This window comes from Elephantulus edwardii, unplaced genomic scaffold, assembly GCF_000299155.1.
Source record: "Elephantulus edwardii isolate Elephantulus edwardi_28Jun2011 unplaced genomic scaffold, EleEdw1.0 scaffold00151, whole genome shotgun sequence".
Taxonomy (NCBI): Eukaryota; Metazoa; Chordata; class Mammalia; order Macroscelidea; family Macroscelididae; genus Elephantulus; species Elephantulus edwardii.
In genome coordinates this window covers 7,068,308-7,086,123 of record NW_006399901.1, presented here as the reverse complement: position 1 = coordinate 7,086,123, position 17,816 = coordinate 7,068,308, and the positions used below count along the sequence as shown (strand labels likewise).

Below are 17,816 nucleotides of genomic sequence, written 5' to 3'. Positions count from 1 at the left end.
GTGTTTGTGCCAGTCCGTGCGTATAAATTTTAGCTTTCTGCTGTGTGTAGCATGATGTCCGTGTGTCCCCTCTCCTGGGGTGGTTGAGTGTTGGTGTGTGTGAGCAGAAATGGGGACATGAGTAGCCAAGAGTGGCTAGGCGCTCCTCACCTCCATCCTGGCCCTCCTGTCAGGCCCTGTGGACCAAGGATGGCACCGCTGTCGTGTACCCCTGCCATGCAGTCCTCGTGGTTCTGCAGATTGACACAGGCAGGCAGCGCTTCTTCCTTGGCCACACAGACAAGGTGGGCTCCGCTCTTGCTGGTGAGGGGGCCGGGTGTAGCCTTGGAGCCCTCCCTGAAGCCAGAGCTGCCTCCTCAGGTCTCCGCCCTGGCACTGGACCGGAGCAACTTGCTGTTGGCCTCGGCTCAGGCACAGCTCCCGAGCATGGTGCGGCTCTGGAATTTCCAGAAGGGGTGCTGCCTCTCCATGTTTCAGAGCCCAGTGTCTACAGTCAGCTCCCTCAGGTGGGCAGGGCCTCCCCTGTGTGCCCTGGAGAGTGAGTGCTGAGTGAGTGCCTTCCCTATGGCTGAGTGCCTTGTGCTGCGCTTGCAGCTTCTCTGACAGCGGGACAATTCTCTGCGGTGTCGGCAAGGACAAGCATGGGAGGACGGTAACTGCTCAGGCTGGGAAGGTGGGGCCAGGGCCATCTCTGCTTGTTAAGGTAGGAAACCCCACACTGTTTAGAAGAACACCTGGATGCGTTCCTCCCCCCAGTTGCCTGGACGCATCTGGGGGCCTGTGCCCCGCCTCCCACCCTGACCCAGGTGCTAGGAAACTCTCTGGGGGTGGAGGAGGGGAGAATGGTGTCTTTTTTTTTTTTTTTTTAAATTTTATTATTTTTGTGTGCGTGTACCGTCAAATCAGATCTGACTGGTAGAGAATGGTGTCTTGTGTCTTCACACCATGGTCCAAGAGCAGAGCTCTGGGGCAAGGCCGGAGCACCTTCCTTGGGCTCTTGGGTGGCAGTCCTAATCTACCACATGCACAATACTTGTCATTGGCGACCAGGGGACATGCCCTATCCGTTTGTTTGTGGCACACATCCATGGGGTTCCCTATACGTGCCTCAGAACTCTGGCATTGGGGGTCAGTGCCAGTCTTGTCTGAGCAGCATACTTGGCTCCAGTTGCCCAGGGGCAGACCAGCTATCGTCCTGAGTTGTGAGCCTGGGCCTTGTGGGCCCGAACTCCCCACAGCTTTACTGCACGGTGCTTTGGGAGAGCAGTACAGAGGACAGGGTGCACTGATTGTCATCGCAGCTGACGCAGACTCCATTGCAGATTGTGGTGGCCTGGAGTACTGACCGTGTGGGCCTCGGGGGTGAGGTGGTCATCCTTGCGAAGGTGCACACTGATTCAGATGTCCAGTCCTGGGCTGTGGCCTCTGATGACACCAGGTGACACGGCCCACACACTCACGTGGCCCCCACACCTTACATGGCCCCCACTGCCCCGGCCCAGTCTGTGATACCGGTCTTGTTTGCATCCTGCTCCTCCCTGCAGGATGGCGTCCTGTGGCCGTGGAAGTGTGCGGCTGTGGCGACTGCACAATGGGGCGCTGCGCTCCTGTGCTGTGGACCTGGGAGAGCGCCATGCACTGCACTTCACTGACCTCGCCTTTGATCGGGACCCAGATGGGCCGCACACGCTGTGAGCTGACTTATCCCATCTGTGCTCAGCCCGGCCTTTCCCTGCCCTGCCCTGCAGCACCAGCTGTAGGTAGAGGTGGTGCACCTCCTTCCACTGGCTGCTAGCTCTGTCCCTTCCCAGGAGCACCCTCATGCAGGCTTTAAGTCCCTTCCTTTGCAAGACTGGGAGCCCCACCCTACATGTTCCCCCTCACACCCCACCCTGTGCCCCTGTCCTCTGAACAGTTATGTGTGCAGCCGGAGTGGTCACATCCTGGAGGTGGATGTCCAGCGCATGGCTGTGCGGCATGCTCGCCGCCTGCTGCCCACACGACTCCCTGATGTCCCCGATCCACAGAAACCGACCTTCACCCCAGGTAGGAGGGCACCAGCTCCATGGCTGGAATTAGGTATTACCCCTTGGTGGACAAGCAGTATCAAATCCTCACCAGGTGGTGGGAGGGACGGACCTGGGCGTGCTTCTCAAATAGGACCAAGTACGACCCCCTCCCCCAGGCGCAGCCTGCCTGTCTTCAACTTTGCCCCTCATAGTTCTTCCTTATCCTTTGGTCCAAGACGGGGACCCCCCTCTGCCTAGTGGGATGCATTGCTTCACCTGCCTGCACTCTAACTGGTGGGTAGTGAGGGGGTGACAGTTCCAGGCTGGTAGTGGGTGACACCTGGTGGCCTTTGTCCTTGAGATACACATGTTCCTGTGGTTACCTCCATGGCCAGGAATTTTGGGGTCATTTTGGTGGCAGCCCCTCTGACAGTGTTGGAGGTAGGGTCTGTACCCCACATGTCTAGGGATAGCTGTGGCAGGGGTACCCCTGTCACCGCCCCTCTGCAGGCCATGGTGTGGTCATCAGTAGCCTCAGCATCTCTGCAGCTGTATGTGCCGTTGGCTCCGAGGACCACTACCTGCGCCTCTGGCCCCTGGACTTCTCTGCCGTGCTCCTGGAAACAGGTGAGGGCCTCGGTCCCCAAGTCCTGGAGGCCAGCTCTGTGGCCAATGGGCAAGCCTGGCCCGAGAATCTGGGACTCTTGGCTGGAGGAGTGGATTCTTTTGCCTTTTGGGAATGTGGAAGTTGTAGTTGGCTGAGGACTTGTGCCCGCTGATTGTTGTCAGGGGAGGTAACCTGTCTTTGCCCCACAGAGCACGAGGGTCCGGTCAGCTCAGTGTGTGTCAGCCCTGATGGCCTGCGGGTACTGACCACCACCTCCACGGGCCAGCTGGGATTCCTGGACATAGCGTCCCGCGAGTACCATGTACTGGTCCGCTCGCACACTGCCCCTGTGCTGGCCTGTGCGCTGGAGCCTGCCCGCAGGCAGCTTGCCACTGTTGCCCAGGACAGCACAGTCTGCATCTGGGACTTGGTGACTCTGCGACAGGTGGGGTGTAGCCAGAGGGCGCAGACAGAGGAGGGGGGACAGGGAAGTGGGGCACCACGGATGCCTAGAAAGTGGGTGTGGGTACACAGCCCTGCCTTGTCCCTGCAGGCCGTAGGCCTATCAACCCTAAACCTCACCCTTACTTATAGGTGCCACCCCTTACAGGTAAGGTCATTCCTCATCTGTTGGCTCTGGCCCTTGGCTACAGGCTCTGCCTGCCACTGTCTTTTCTGCCACAGCTGTATGACCTCACACCCCCAAATGAGGCCCCATGTGCCGTGGCCTTTCACCCCACACAGCAGACCCTGTTCTGTGGCTTCCGCAGTGGCGCTGTGCAGTCTTTCAGCCTGGTGGCCTCAGATGCACTGGTGGAGCACAGGTATGCCAGGGGCAGATGCTACTGGGAAGCCCAGGATGATGGAAGCCCGGAGTGTGGGGCACTAGGCAGGCAGAGGCCATCAGGGGGATCTCAGCACTGCTCAGAGCCCCTTATCTACCCCCTGTGTGGTGTAGGAGACACAAAGGAGCTGTGACTGGCCTGGCTGTCACCCCAGATGGCCGCTTCCTGTTCAGTGCCTGTTCTCAGGGTGCCTTGACCCAGTATGACTGTGCAGCCCTCCGGTGCTCTGTCCTCCGTGTGGCAGGTCAGGCCCATGTCTACCCACTCTGTGCCCCTCGCCCCGTGCTCCCTGCCAGCATAGTGCAGGAAAGTGTGCATTTAGGCCTCACAGCACTTAAAGTCTTGCTTAGCTGACAGTTCACCTGTCCTGCCCCAGGGAACATGGTGTGCCAGGATGCCTGGCTGAGTGCCAACGCTCTGGCTGTCAGCCGGGACAGCCTCCTGCTGGCCTTCGTGGGGCCTTCCAAGCATACAGTGAGCATCGTAGGCACAGCCTCCTTGGATGAGGTGAGTGGCTAGGACCTCCTGTGCATCTAGTTAGGACTGGGGTCACCCTGTGTAGATGTCCACTTTGGCCATGCAAGTCCTCGCTGATCCCCTGTACCACATGATGCAAGGGATGGGGGACAGATAGGACGCACGTTCTGCAGAAGGACTTCCGGACAGAGAACTGCCTGGTTGGACCCTGAGGAATATATTCTTAGGTCTAGGCCTGTGGGTGGTGTGCTCTGCCCAATAACAGTGGCCAACCAACACCCACTCATTGCTGCCCCAGCTCCTGCGGGTGGACGTCAGTGGCCTGGACCCAGCCAGCACCCACCTGGACTCTGCTGTGGCTGTCTGCTTTGGGCCCCTGCCCACCAGCCATCTACTAGTGTCTACCTTTTCCACCAGAGTCCTGGTGCTAGATGCCACGTCGGGGCGCATCATCCGGGAAGTGAGTCGGGGGCACTGAGCTGGCTGTGCTGAGGGGAGATCTGGGCCTTCTGGTCCCAGCTTCATACCCTCACATCTCTCTCCATTTGACTACTCCCAGCTGTCTGGTGTCCACCCTGTGGCCTGCTCTTCCCTGGCTTTTAGTGAGGATGCCCGCCTCCTGGTGACAGCCAGTGACCGGGCCATCAAGGTGTGGAACTCCCCGACACAGGTGCACTCCGGCTGCCAGGTGTGTGCTGAGGGGATGACTAGGACTGGGGACAGTCTCTTCTCAGGGCCCAAGTTCCTGGTGGGGTGCAGAGGGTAGGGTCTCAGGACCCCCAGAACTCCTGGGGCTTCCCTGGCTGGGTTGTTGCTTGACAGAGCTCTTTCTTGTGTGACATGCCTCCCTAGGTGTTCATTGGACACTCAGAACCTGTGCAGGCTGTGGCTTTCACCCCCGATCAGTGCCAAGTCCTCAGTGTGGGGGATGCCATCTTCCTGTGGGATGTCCTGGTCCCTTCCAAGATGACACCTCAAGGCAGGCAAGTGATCCTTGTCCCCACATCCATGGTCACACAGCACCTTCTTAATACTATCGCTCTCTTGTTACTTCCGTAGCTCTGAAGACTCCCCTCAGCAGCCCTCAGTTTATGAGGCAGGTGAGTGGGCTGATCTGTGCAAGGGCCGGTGTCCTGGCCCAGAGCAGGGCCTGTTTAGGGCTGTTCTAGACAAGATGTTTAAGTGTTTAGGCACTAGTTCTTGACTTGTCTGCCCTGCCCCCCTACAGCCTGGCTGCTTCCCATGGACTGTGTCTGAGTGCTGTCCCTGCGGTTTCTTCTGTCCCCAGAACTGGTCACAGGACAGCAGGACGAGGATGCAGCCTTTAGGGCCCGCGGGCTTCCCCGGCTCCTAGTGCCTGTGCCATCCCAGGCCTCCCCGCCTCGGGTGACCATCAGCACCCCATCTTCAGAGGACAGTGATGGTGAGAGCCCAGTCAGCCTGGGTGTGCATGGCCTTTGGGTGGTTTGGCTGCGTTGGGCACCACCCTGCCTCCTCACTGCCTCCTCCTCAGGTGTGTCCTCGCTGGTAGAGGACGAAAGGCCCAGTGAGAAGAACACCTTCATGGAGCCCTCCACAGCCCCAACCCCTCCTGTGCTGGTGGAGAAAGGAGCTGGAGGGCACAGGCTGAGGAGGGTCACAGGGGTTCCCGGGGGGCTCAGCAAGCCCATCCTGTCTCACAACCTGCTGGGTAAGCTTTGCAGGGCTGTGGGGGTATTCTCCAAAACAGGAACTTTGCAGCCCCTGAGCTCTGAGGGGACCAGTTGAGGGAGTGTGATAATAGGTAAAAAAAGGCATACCCACTTGGGTTAGGGTGTGGTCCGTGTGTTCTCTGCTACCTGGGGTAGCTGAGGAGTCCCCCCAGGGAGACTCAATGTCTGATCACCCCTCCAGCAGGTACCAACAGCTCCAGGACTCCTGAGGCCCCACCTGCCACTCGCCCTGACTCCTACAAGCACTTTGTGGCACGCTTCAAGGTCTCCCAGCTCCCCAAGGTGAGCAGCTGGGGCCATGTCCCTGGATTTTATAGAACGGGGCTCAAGGGCATCCCTTCTTCCCTTCTCTTATCCTGGGTCCCACCCACTCCCCATCTTCACACTGACAGATCAGACATGGCCCTCAGGTGGGGAGTTGCGTGGTCCTTAAGTGGAAGTCGGGGCTGTGTAGCCCTGAGGGGTCTGGACAGCTGCTCCAGTGACCCATGTCTTTGTCCTCACAGAACTTGACCTACGCTCCGGCTGGTGGTGAGAGGCTGCGTCTGAAGGCTGTGGTCGGCTACAACGGGAACGGACGGGCCAACATGGTGTGGAGGCCGGACACAGGTGGGGCTCTGTGCGGTTGCCCATTCCTCCGGGCCTTCCCGAGGGTGTACAGGAGTGTTCCTGGGTGCTGCCGGCAGGAGGATGCCTAGACTCCCCTGATGGCCCGTGGCCCCTCAGGCTTCTTCGCTTACTCATGTGGCAGTCTGGTGGTAGTGGAAGACCTGCACTCCGGCTCCCAGCAGCACTGGCCCGGCCACCCTGAGGAGGTCTCCACATTGGCCCTCAGCCACAATGCCCAGGTGCCTACCACTTAGACCTGCAGACAGAGCCAGATGGGCCTCAGATTGAACTTTTCAGCTAACCGTGCTTGCTGTCCCCCTTCACCCCCAGGTCTTGGCCTCTGCCTCATGCTGCGGCAGTGAGACTGCGCGCTGCCAAGTCCGCCTCTGGGATGTGTCCACGGGAGCCTGTCGTGGTCTCATTTTGCACCATGAGTCCGCGGTCCAAGCCTTGGCCTTCTCGCCAGACGATAGGCTGCTCGTCACGCTGGGTCAGCGGGGGCAGGCGAGCCTGGGGATGGCTCTCGGAGTCTTGCCTGGGCTCTGACCTAGTTTCCTATCTCTGGTGTCTTCTCAGGCGACTACAGTGACCGCACGCTTGCCTTATGGAGCACAGCCACCCATGAGCTGGTGACTTCCACACGCCTAGCGCAGCCGATGCACGGTGTGGCCTTCAGCCCAGGGGACACCACTGAGCTCACCTGTGTGGGCCGGGGTTCCATCACATTCTGGGCCCTGCAGCAGCATGGGGCGGACATCCGACTCCAGGTGCTGGCTAAGGGCACCAGGCTGGGTGGGGTCTGGCTGGAGGGGCTAAGGTGACTGATGGCCCTTGTTGCCCCAGGTGCACACTGAGCCACTCCCTGTGGAGGTGGCAGCTGGTGAGCTGACTGCGCTCTGCTTCGGCCCTGCCCCCTTGCTCTACTGCGGTTCCAACGCCGGCCACATCTGTGTTTGGGATACTCAGTCTGGTTGCTGCTTCCTGGCCTGGGAGGCCGATGATGGGGAGATTGGTAGGTAGCCAGGCAGTGGGCTAGGGCTTCCTGGTTGCACATCAGGGTCACTGACCACTGCCCGGTCTGCAGGGGTGCTGGTGTGCTCAGGGACACGGTTGGTCAGCGGCAGCAACACCCGACAGTTGCGCCTGTGGGCAGTGGGGGCCGTGCTAGAGCTTAGGCTGAAGGGCTCGGGTGCCAGGTGAGTGTCTAGGGTCTAACAGGGCCTGGAGGTGCCACACCTGCAGGACTGGGCTGGGGCGGGGGGAACCTGAGGCCAAGGTCACTTCTCTTGCTTGGCCACCACAGGTCCAGTGCTGTCCTCCTGGAGCGCGAGCTAACACTAGATGGGGCCATCGTGAGCGCCTCCTTTGATGACAGTATGGACATGGGCATTGTGGGCACCACAGCAGGCACTCTCTGGTATGTCAGCTGGGTCCAGGGTGCCAGCACTCGCCTAGTCAGCGGCCACAGGAGCAAGGTGAGTGCCTGCTCCCTGCCCTGTGTCACTCCCACACTCAGGGTCACATATCTGCTGCCCTCCTGCACCTGGACCTTGCAGAGAAGTCCAGGGGCCTGTTGACACCTTATTCCCGAAGTGGGGGACTAATTCACACCTCTTCATGGAGGAGGCTGGCTCATGCTCCTTCATTTTGAGGGGAACTAGTTCACACCTTTTTGGAGGGGGAGTGGGGAGTTTACCCCTTCACAGGGGGAGCTAGTCCATACCTCTATGCTCCTGGTGAGGAGTTTCACACCTCTTCACTCCCAGCTCTGGGGCTGGTTCATTCCTCTTCACTCCAGCCAGGTTGGTCTGGTTCAGTCTGTCCTGCCCAATGATGAGTGTTAGGTACCTCAGGGCCTTTGGGGGTTCCAGGTCAGGTTCCCTGGATGGGGCAGGAGTGTCCCTCAGCTGGCCATGCCCCACAGGTGAATGAGGTGGCCTTCAGCCCTGACGAGTCCCACTGTGCCACCTGTGGCGAGGATGGCAGTGTGCGGGTGTGGTCTCTGGCCAGCATGGAGCTGGTGGTCCAGTTCCAGGTGCTAAACCAGGTATGAGTCAGGGGCCGGCGGGCTGGGAGTGGCAAGGCGGGCTGTCCACCTTCTGAGACCCTGGTGGGGCTGACTGGCTCTTCACATCCCAGAGCTGTCTCTGCTTGGCATGGAGTCCTCCATCGTGCAGACACCAGCGGCTGGTGGCTGGCTACAGCGACGGCACTCTGCGTGTCTTCAGCGTTTCCCACACTGAGATGGAGCTCAAGATGCACCCGCACCCCTGTGCACTGACAGCTGTGACCTTTTCTACAGATGGTGAGCAGTGGGAACAGGCCTTGTGTGCTGACCTTGAGGGGAGAGGCGGGCCTTCTCCAGTGATGGTGAGGGATGGGGCGTGGCCTTTTGGGAAGGTGAGGGCAGCTGGAGTGGAGCCTTCTCCATTGGTGAGGGGAGTGGAGCCTTCTCCATTGGTGAGGGCAGAGTGGAGGCATGACTTTCTCTGCTGAAGGGGCAGGGCGAGGTTTTCTCTGCTGAGAGGTTGGGGAAGGCAGGGATCATAGGTGTGGCCTTCCCTGAAGGCTGAGGGTGAGGCCTTCCCCTGAGTTGGTGAGGATAGGGGGAATAGCTGCATTGTACAAGGAGGGCCTAGGAGGGAGCTCTGGGAGCCTAGAGGCAGGAAGCTGCTCCACACTTGCTCTGAATCTACCATGTGCTCTACTGGAAAAGTCAGGGCAGTCTCCTGTGCCAGTCGGATCCAACCAGATGGTACATAACAAGAAAAAAAAAGTTGGATGAGTGGGGCCTAGGACATCTAGGTGACAACAGTGTGGGCTGGCTGGGGGCTTGAACCCACAGAAGGACGACTTTGTAGGCTGACATAGTACCCCTTTTGGCTTAGGTCAGACCATTCTCTCTGGGGACAAGGATGGGCTGGTGGTGGTCAGCCGACCCTGCACAGGGATGACTGTCCGTTTGCTGAAAGACCACCAGGGTGCTCCAATCTCTGTCATCCAAACCAGAAGCAAAGAGGTGAAGCCAACTGGGAGTTATGGGACAGAATGGAGGTGTGTGCAGCAGGGGTCAGAGTGGGCAGGGGCACGCACCAACTCCCTTGACCTCCCTAGCATGCAGACTTTGGCTTGCCGGGGACAGACCTGTGGCTGGCCACCAGTGGGGACCAGCGGGTCAGTGTCTGGGCGGCAGACTGGTTGGGGGACCGCTGTGAACTTGTGGACTGGCTCAGTTTCCCAGCACCTGTGCCCGCAGAGGTAAGAAGAGTTGAAGAGTTACAGGATGTGGTTTGGGAGATGGCACTCGGGGGCAGGGCACAGGAAGGGAGTTCAGGGAAGGGCAGAAGAGAGCAGGTGTTGGGATGTTGGGTGAGGCACATTGGGGGGGCAGTGCCATTCTGCCCAACACAGCGTATGTGCCCTGCAGCCTCCTGATCACCCACCACCCTCCCTTGCTGTCTTCTGCCCCTGGGACGAGGACCTGTTGGTGTGCGCCGGTCTCGGACTGAGGACTGGGCTGCTTCTCTACAGCCTTCGCCAGAAGCAGGTGTGCCCTGCGGGTGGTGGGCGGAACACAACATGGGACTCACCAGCCTGGTTAGGGAAGGACATGGGGGCCAGACCTGACCTCACTCCTGGCAGGTGGTGGAGACAATCCCAATGCCCCTCTTCGCCAAGTCTCTGAGCCTGTCCCCAGGAGCCCACCTGGCGGCAGTTGGTTTTGCTGGTAGGTATTATGTATTCTCTGCTTTGTACAACCCCTCCCCATGCTGACCCCTTCCCAGACTGAACCCTCTCCAGAACCCAAACTCTGAATACCATCTGAAATGGGCTGAGGGTGCCGCCCTGAGGGATTTGGGGACATGGAGGTGAAGACCCACTCAGGGCTGGTTGGAGGGGATTGGGGCCCTGACCTGGAAATTATGTAGGTGGGTGTAGTTGAGGGCCCTATCTGAGATGAGTCTGACCTAGGAGGGTGACACAGTGGGGAGTGAGGACTCTGTTTTGGAGTACGGGTGAGGGATGAGTACCTGGATGGAACAGGTGACAGCTCTACCCAGGACTGGTGTGGGAGGATGAGGAACTCCCTGACCAAGGTGGGGTCTTTACTGGAGCTGCCCGCACTTACCCACAGAGCGCCTGTTGAGGCTGGTGGACTTCAGGTCAAGGACCTCAGAGGACGTCGCTGGCCATGACGACTCTGTCCACCTGTGCTGCTTCTCCCCGTCTGCGCAGCTCCTATTCACAGCGGCCCACAACGAGATCTTGGTGTGGGAAGTTTTAGCCTTGCTCCCTACTGTGCAGGGGCCACAGAGCCTGGAATTCCAGAGCAGTTCTCCTCTATGACACTCTCACTGCCTGCCTCCTGCTAGTGGGAAAGCCTGGGGTCACTGGTGGTGGCCTGCCTCAGACACAGGCTCTGGACCAACTGCTATTAACTTAAAAGTCTAAGACTAGTGAAGTGTATGTCTTACCAGGGTTGGTTGTAAGATTTTTCTGAAGTTCATTAAACTTGTTCAGTTTTAATAAACAAAGGGTTCTGTTGTCATGTGCCATCGAGTCACTGTGACTTACAGCGACTTGTGACTCAGCAACCCTCTGTACAGTAGCCCTGTGCCAACCTTATTGTTTCTGACACATTACCCGAGTCATTAAAGCAATCCATTTCAATGAGAGTCTTCCTCTCTTGTGCTCTCCCTCCACACTTCTAAGCATGATGTCCCTCTCCAAGGACTGCTCCCTCCTTGCAACATGCCCAAAATATGTCAGATGAGGCCTCATAATCCTTGCCTCCAAGGAGCAGCTGGTTTCACCCTCTCTAGGGTGAAGCTGTTTATTCTCCTAGAAGTCAATGGTATCTTTAATACTCTTCTCTAGCACCATAGCTCAAAGGTATCATTTCACTTTGTCATCCTTAGTCATTGTCCAGCTTTCTGACACATAACAAGTAATTGTGAAAACTATGGCCTGGATCAGGCGCACCTTAGTCTACAGACTGACATCATTGCTCTTCAGTACTTTGGAGGGGTCTCAGACATTCCCAATGCAATTCATCTTTTGATTTCCTGGCTGCTAGTACCGAGAGTGTTGATTGTGGAGCCAAGCAAACTGAAGCTGTTAACAATTTCAGTCTCTTCACCATCTATCATAATGCTGCCAATGGTAAGTCTCTGTTTTCTTGGTGTTGAGCTTCAATTGTATTGAAGGCTGCAGTCCTTTAACCTGCAGCAGGTGCTTCAGGTCCTCCTCAGTTTCAGCAAGCAGGGTTGTGTCATCTGCCTAATGCAGATTATAGATCAGTCTTCCTCCAATCCTGATGCCACATTCCTCATAGACCCCAGCCTCCTGGATAATCTGTTCAGCATATAGATTTAAAAGGTATGGCTTCCGCTGTGGCAGCCATAGACGTGCAGCAGCCATGGCTGTGTGCTACCCTATGGCCATGGGCCTCAACCAGGGCCACAAAGTCACCAAGAACGTGAGCAAGCGAAGGCACAACCGCCTCCGCGGGCGCCTCACCAAGCACACCAAGTTCTTGCAGGATATGGTCTAGGAGGAGGGCTGCTCAAGGTTTCCAAGGACAAGCTGGCCCTCAAGTTCATCAAGAAAAGGGTGGGAACACACACCCATGATAAGAGGAAGGGAGAAGAACTCAGCAATGTCCTGGCCGCTATGAGGAAGGCGGCTGCTAAGAAGGACTGAGTACACCCCACTGTCCCCCAAAGCCCTCACCCATCTGATGTAGTAAAGTATAATCAACAACAAAAAGGTATGGAGATAGGTTAGCACATGCACTCTAGGACAGTTTTCTGACCTGCCTCTTCAAAGAGCCCTTCCCAGGAGGTCTAAATGAAATAAGTTCCAGGCCTGTAAGTTTGCCTATGATGAAGTAGTTATTCTAAATTTCACCTTTGCAATTGATAATGTAGCTGCCTCTATCATAAAAAGGCATACAGAGATTCCAAAGAAGCTTAGATTCCCTAGCTAACACTGTTTTTGACTATAGATTAACCTTAGACTTCCTTCTAGTAGTTATGTGCTGTCAAGTTGCCTGCCACTCACAAGGATCCTATCTGCAATAGCTCTGAACTCTGGCACACCTAACCTCATTACCCCACTTACTGTGTCAATCCATCTTATCCCGGGCTTTCCTCTCCTGCACTGTCCTCCACCTTTCTTAGGATGATGTCCTCCAAGGACTGGCACCTCCTAGCAACATGTCCAAAGCATGTGAGAAGAAGCTTCAAAAACCCTTGCCTCCAAGGAGCAGCTTAGTTTCACCCTCTTCAGGAGAGATCTCTTTGTTCTCTTGGAAGTCCATGGTAATGCTCAGTACTCTTCTCCAGCACCACAGCTCAGAGGTTTCGATTAGCAAGTAATTGCAAAGTCCATGGCTTGGATCAGGTGCTAGGGACAAACACAATCACTAGTACTTCCTGTTGCACTTCTAGAAACTCTTCAGGACAAATGGAAAGAGAAGTGAATATACATATGACCAGGCCTCTTTCCTACATGATTTTAATCAGAGAAACTCCCAAGTTTCATAATAAAGTAGACTGCCTTGTGGAGTCACTGGTTCATTTTCTAAGAGAGATATGAACGAGGTGAGGCTGGGATGCAAGCAGAGCCACTAGGGCAAAACTCTCTTAGGACCATGACTGTGAATTAATCTTTCTATTCTGCCTTTACATAATCTTGTAAAGTTTGTTTCTAATAGGCTTAAGACTATAGGAATATGTATTTTGTAGAATTCTGTGCATTATGGGTACCAAGTGCTTGTAAAGGCTAACTGCAGGGACCAACACATGAGATCACTTTTGCCCATCCCTGAACAGCCTCATTCAGCCAAAGAATTTACGTTCTCTTAGTAACCCTTCCTCCAACTATAGTTTTACTTAACTTCCTTAAAGTTTTGAGGTTTTCTTTGGTCTTTCAGGTCTTAAAAGCTTTCAGGAAGAATATGCTTAAAATTGGCTGTAACCAAGTTTGGCACAAAGCACATGTACAGAAAAAAAGGAAGAAATTGTGTTAAGGCCACCATCTACTGCACATAGGACATATGACTACTGCACATACGCTCACCCCACATACACTCACTTCACCCTAAATTTATGTTATTGTTAGGTGCCATAGAGTAGACTATGACTCATAGTGACCGTATGAACAAAAGATCTGAAACCAGTCCTGTCCTGCACTATCCTCACACGTTGTGACACACAAGAGCCCATTGCAGCAGTCACCCTGTCACTGTACCTGGTTGAGGGTCTTCCTCTCCTTTGCCAACCCTCCACACTTCCCAACATCATATCCCTCTCCAAGAAATAGCACCTCTTAGCATCATATCTAAAGTATGTTAGATGAAGCCTCATCAGTCTTGCCTCCAAAAAGTGCTTCGGCTGCACCTTCTCCAAGACATATAACTATTCGTTCTCTTGGCTGTCCATGGGATGTTCAGTGCTCTTCTCCAAAACCACAGCTCAAAGGCATCAATTCTTATTCTGTCATCCTTATGCATTGTCCAGCTCTCAGATGCATAGCTAGTAATCAGAAAGACCATGGCCTGAATCAAGTGCACCTTAGTCCTCAAACTGACATTACTACTCCTAAATGCTTTAGAAAGGTCCCTAACTGCAGATTTTTCCCATTGCAATGTATCTCCTTATTTCCTGACTGCTCGTACCAAGGGTGTTAATTGTGGATCTAAGCACAATTGTGTAAGTTAGTTGGAATGAGGAAAATCAGTAAACATCATTTAACAATTGGTACATGGAATGTTCATAGCTTGAATGTTGGAAAATCGAGTGTTGTTACACATGAAATGGAACACATAAATACTAGGCATTAGTGAGATGTGATGGACCAGCTATGGCCACTTTGAATCAGATATGATATACTACTATGCAGGGAATGAAAAACTATGGGAAGTCAAATTTCAGACTGAATATTTGTAATAAACAGAATGATGCTTCAGGTTATGAGGGAGGCTGGTACCAGCTGGAATTCACCCTGAAGCACTAAGGCAATCCTGAAATGTTTACAGGGGTGGACACTAAGGCAATCCTTAAGCGTTTACAGGATTCTTGCATTATATTTGCTAACGCCCCCCTCCTGAGTCAAGCAGAAGGTTTTCAATAGAAAAAGCTTAGCTTCACCTGCATGAATTCTCTTTGTGATTTACTCCCTGGCAATTTTCAAGAAAGACAGGGAAGCTGGAATCGGCGCTTCAGTTCACTTCCGTTGTTGCTCTCCTCCTACATTCTTGGTGATCTGTCTCATTATTAATACTTATAATAAAAATACTTTACCCTTGGTCTGCAACAAATACCAGAAGAACTTTGTTGCATTCATAGGGAAAAGTCAATTGCAAGTTCTATCCTGAAATACAATGTTGTGTTAGGATAATATCCATACAAAAACAAGGAAGACTGTTAATATGACTATTATTCAAGTATTTGTTCCTACATCCAGTGCCAAAGAGGGAGAAATTGAGAATTTTTACCAAATTCTGCTGTCTGAAATTGACCGAACATGCAATCAGGATGTGCTAATGATAACTGGTGGCTGGAATGCAAAAGTACGAAGCAATGAAAAAGGAAAAGTAGTTGGAAAATATGGGCTTAGTGATAGAAATGAGCCTGGAAACAGAATGATTGAATTTTATATTTACAAGGATTTATTCTTTGCAAATACTTTTCCTAAAAGACACAAAAGATGACTTTACACATGGATTTCACCCAATGGGCTGCACAGGAATCAGATTGACTGCAGTTGTGGAAGAAATCATTGGAGAAACTCAGTATCAGCAATCAAAACTAGGCCAGGGGCAGACTGTGGGTCAGATCATCAATAGCTCATATACAAGTTCAAATTGAGGCCAAAGAAAATGAGAATAAATCCATAGGAACCAAGATTTGATCTTGAATCAATTCCATCAGAATTTCATGATCATCTTAAGAATAAATGTGAGGCCGTGAACACCAACGATAGAAGACCAGATGAGTTGTGGAATGATATCAAGGATATCACCCATGAAGAAAGCAAAAAGGTCATTACAAAATCAGAGGAGAAACCTAAATTTATAGGCAGGTCGATTTCTAGAATTTTTATGAATGACTCCCCAAATTAGCAACCCTGTAAACCTTGTTGTCCAGGGAGTCAGATCTGCGTTTATCAACTTCCTGGTTCTTTGCTCTGCCCTCGGCATGAAATTACTTGCCTTTTCTCAAAAACTAGTGTCCTGACTTTTAACTGGGAGTGCTCTAGGCTTTGGGCTCAATTCTGGCCCATGATCAATCTGAATGTGAACTTTACCATAAAGTGTCCCTTTGGGAAGTCATGATTTGTTTATATTTAGGAAATAGAACTTCATTTATAGTGAATAAAAATATTCTTTTTTTAAAAAAAATACTATAAATTTTAATGAAAATTTACAGACTTTGGATTTCTTCTCATTCATTGTTGCACTTCTCTCCCTGCCCACCTTTCCCCCCAGTACACTTTTCTCTTTGAAAAGTGAAAAAAAAAGAAAAGTAAAAGAAAAAAATTCTTTCATTGTTATACAATCCCTCCCTCCAGGTCCACTCCACTATGCAGCCTTCATTCTGGACTCCTGTCATGACAATAATAACTAATCACATATCCCTTTTAAACAGTTTTCTCCCTCATCTGTTTCAATGTATTGTTGTTATTGTTATGTGCCGTCTAATAATTTATCACATCTTTTTCAGTCTCCCCTCCAACCCCAAGTCAGTCCTGTTTTACAACAGTGGCACCATGCAGTATTTATCCTTTTGTTACTGAGATACTTCACTCAGCATAATGTTTTCCAGGGTCACCCATTTTGAATAATATTGCATGAGTTCGTTGGTTTTCAATGTAGCATAGTATTTGTTGTGTGAATATACCACAGCTTCTCTATCCATTCATTTGTTGATGGGCACTAGGTTGTTTCCAACTCATTGCTATGTGGTGAACAAAGCTGCGATAAACATGGGTGTGCATATATCTGCTTGGGTGGCAGTTATGGTCTCTTTGGGGTATATTCCCAGTAGTGGAATTGCTGGGTCAAATGGTATCTCTATTTGCAACTTTTTGAGAAAGCGCCACACCACTTTCCACAGTGGTTGCACCATTTTACACTTCCACCAACAGTGAATAAGGGTTCCAGTTTCTCCACAACCTCACCAGCATTTGTTGCTTGCTGTTCTGTTAAATTTTGCTATTCTTACTGGGATGAGATGATGTCTTATAGTTATTTTGTAAAAATATTCTTAATGCATTTAAAAAATTATCTTTTAATTGCAATCAGGATATTTACCAAAAGGGATTATTGTTATGTGCCATCGAGTCGCTTGTGACTCATAGTGACCCTATGTACAACAGCCCTAAACCCTGCTCTATCCTGTGCCAATCACACTGCCTCTGACACACCCATCCTGATTACCCCAGTCACCAAATCAATCCATCTCATAGAGGGTCTTCCCCTCCTGCTCCGTCCCTCCACCCTCCCAAGCATGATGTCCCTCTCCAAGGAGGGACAACATGTCCAAACTATGTCAGACGAAGCCCCAGAATCCTTACCTCCAAGGAGCAGCCCGGTTTAACCCCCTCCAGGTTGAATCTGTTTGTTTTCTTGGCAGTCCATGGTACATTCAATATTCTTCTGCAGCACCACAGTTCAAAGGCATCAATTATCCTTCTATCCTCCCTAGTCATTGTCCAACTCTCTGATGCATAACAAGTGATTGCAAAGACCAGGGCCTGTATCAAACGCACCTTAGTCTCCAGAGTGACACCATTGCTCTTCAGAACTTTGGAGAGGTCCCTAATAGCAGACTTTCCCATCCCAATACGTTTTTTATTTCCTGGCTACTGGTGTTGACCGTGGAGCCAAGCAGACTAAAGTTGTTAACAATCTCAATCTCTTCACCATTCATCCTGATGCTGCCAATTGGTCCAGTGGTGAGAATCCTTGTCGTCTTGACATTGAGCCCCAATCCATACTGAAGGCTGCAGTCCTTGACCCTCTGCAGCAAGTGTTTCAGGTCCTCCTCAGTTTTAGCAAGCAGGGTTGTGTCATTTGCATAGTGCAGACTGTTAATAGATATTCCACCATTCCTGACACCACACTTCTCCTCATAGAGCCCAGCCTCTCAGATAATCTGTTCTGCATACAGGTTGAAAAGGTATGGAGTTAGGACACATCCCTGGCATACACCTTTCCCAATTTTGAACCATGTAGTGTTTCCTTGCTCTGTTCTGGAGACTGCCTCTTGGTCCAAGTATATATAGGTTTTGCATTAGCATGATCAAGTGTTCTGGGATTCCCATTCCTCTTAGAGTCAGCCACAGTTTGTTATGATCCACACAGTCAAAAGCCTTTGCATAATCTACTGGTATTCCCTACTTTCAGCCAAGATCCATCTAACATCAGCTACAATATCTCTAGTACCACGACCCCTTGTAAACCCAGCCTGGACTTCTGGTAGTTCTCTGTTGATGTGCTGTTCCAGTCGTTTTTGGATAATCTTCAGTAAAATCTTGCTTGCATGTGAAA

At 52.5% G+C, this 17,816-nt stretch overlaps 1 protein-coding gene across 1 annotated transcript in view; it reads left to right on the top strand.

Moving 5' to 3' along the window:
- WDR90 (WD repeat domain 90) overlaps window positions 1-11,813 on the top strand; it is a 17,339-nt gene extending 5,526 nt beyond the window's left edge. The window contains exons 11-43 of the mRNA XM_006894902.1: window positions 174-284; window positions 361-506; window positions 595-652; window positions 1,323-1,438; window positions 1,545-1,691; window positions 1,916-2,046; window positions 2,520-2,636; window positions 2,826-3,061; window positions 3,301-3,440; window positions 3,575-3,705; window positions 3,838-3,968; window positions 4,237-4,398; window positions 4,498-4,626; window positions 4,791-4,921; window positions 4,998-5,038; window positions 5,227-5,361; window positions 5,452-5,628; window positions 5,835-5,932; window positions 6,157-6,259; window positions 6,377-6,498; window positions 6,590-6,749; window positions 6,836-7,026; window positions 7,103-7,271; window positions 7,344-7,455; window positions 7,563-7,734; window positions 8,184-8,306; window positions 8,399-8,564; window positions 9,148-9,278; window positions 9,374-9,517; window positions 9,687-9,806; window positions 9,902-9,986; window positions 10,395-10,592; window positions 11,623-11,813. Coding sequence (XP_006894964.1) covers window positions 174-284; window positions 361-506; window positions 595-652; window positions 1,323-1,438; window positions 1,545-1,691; window positions 1,916-2,046; window positions 2,520-2,636; window positions 2,826-3,061; window positions 3,301-3,440; window positions 3,575-3,705; window positions 3,838-3,968; window positions 4,237-4,398; window positions 4,498-4,626; window positions 4,791-4,921; window positions 4,998-5,038; window positions 5,227-5,361; window positions 5,452-5,628; window positions 5,835-5,932; window positions 6,157-6,259; window positions 6,377-6,498; window positions 6,590-6,749; window positions 6,836-7,026; window positions 7,103-7,271; window positions 7,344-7,455; window positions 7,563-7,734; window positions 8,184-8,306; window positions 8,399-8,564; window positions 9,148-9,278; window positions 9,374-9,517; window positions 9,687-9,806; window positions 9,902-9,986; window positions 10,395-10,592; window positions 11,623-11,813 — 4,524 coding nt within the window. The remainder of the gene's footprint in view (window positions 1-173; window positions 285-360; window positions 507-594; window positions 653-1,322; window positions 1,439-1,544; window positions 1,692-1,915; window positions 2,047-2,519; window positions 2,637-2,825; window positions 3,062-3,300; window positions 3,441-3,574; window positions 3,706-3,837; window positions 3,969-4,236; window positions 4,399-4,497; window positions 4,627-4,790; window positions 4,922-4,997; window positions 5,039-5,226; window positions 5,362-5,451; window positions 5,629-5,834; window positions 5,933-6,156; window positions 6,260-6,376; window positions 6,499-6,589; window positions 6,750-6,835; window positions 7,027-7,102; window positions 7,272-7,343; window positions 7,456-7,562; window positions 7,735-8,183; window positions 8,307-8,398; window positions 8,565-9,147; window positions 9,279-9,373; window positions 9,518-9,686; window positions 9,807-9,901; window positions 9,987-10,394; window positions 10,593-11,622) is intronic.
- Window positions 11,814-17,816: the final 6,003 nt, after the last annotated feature.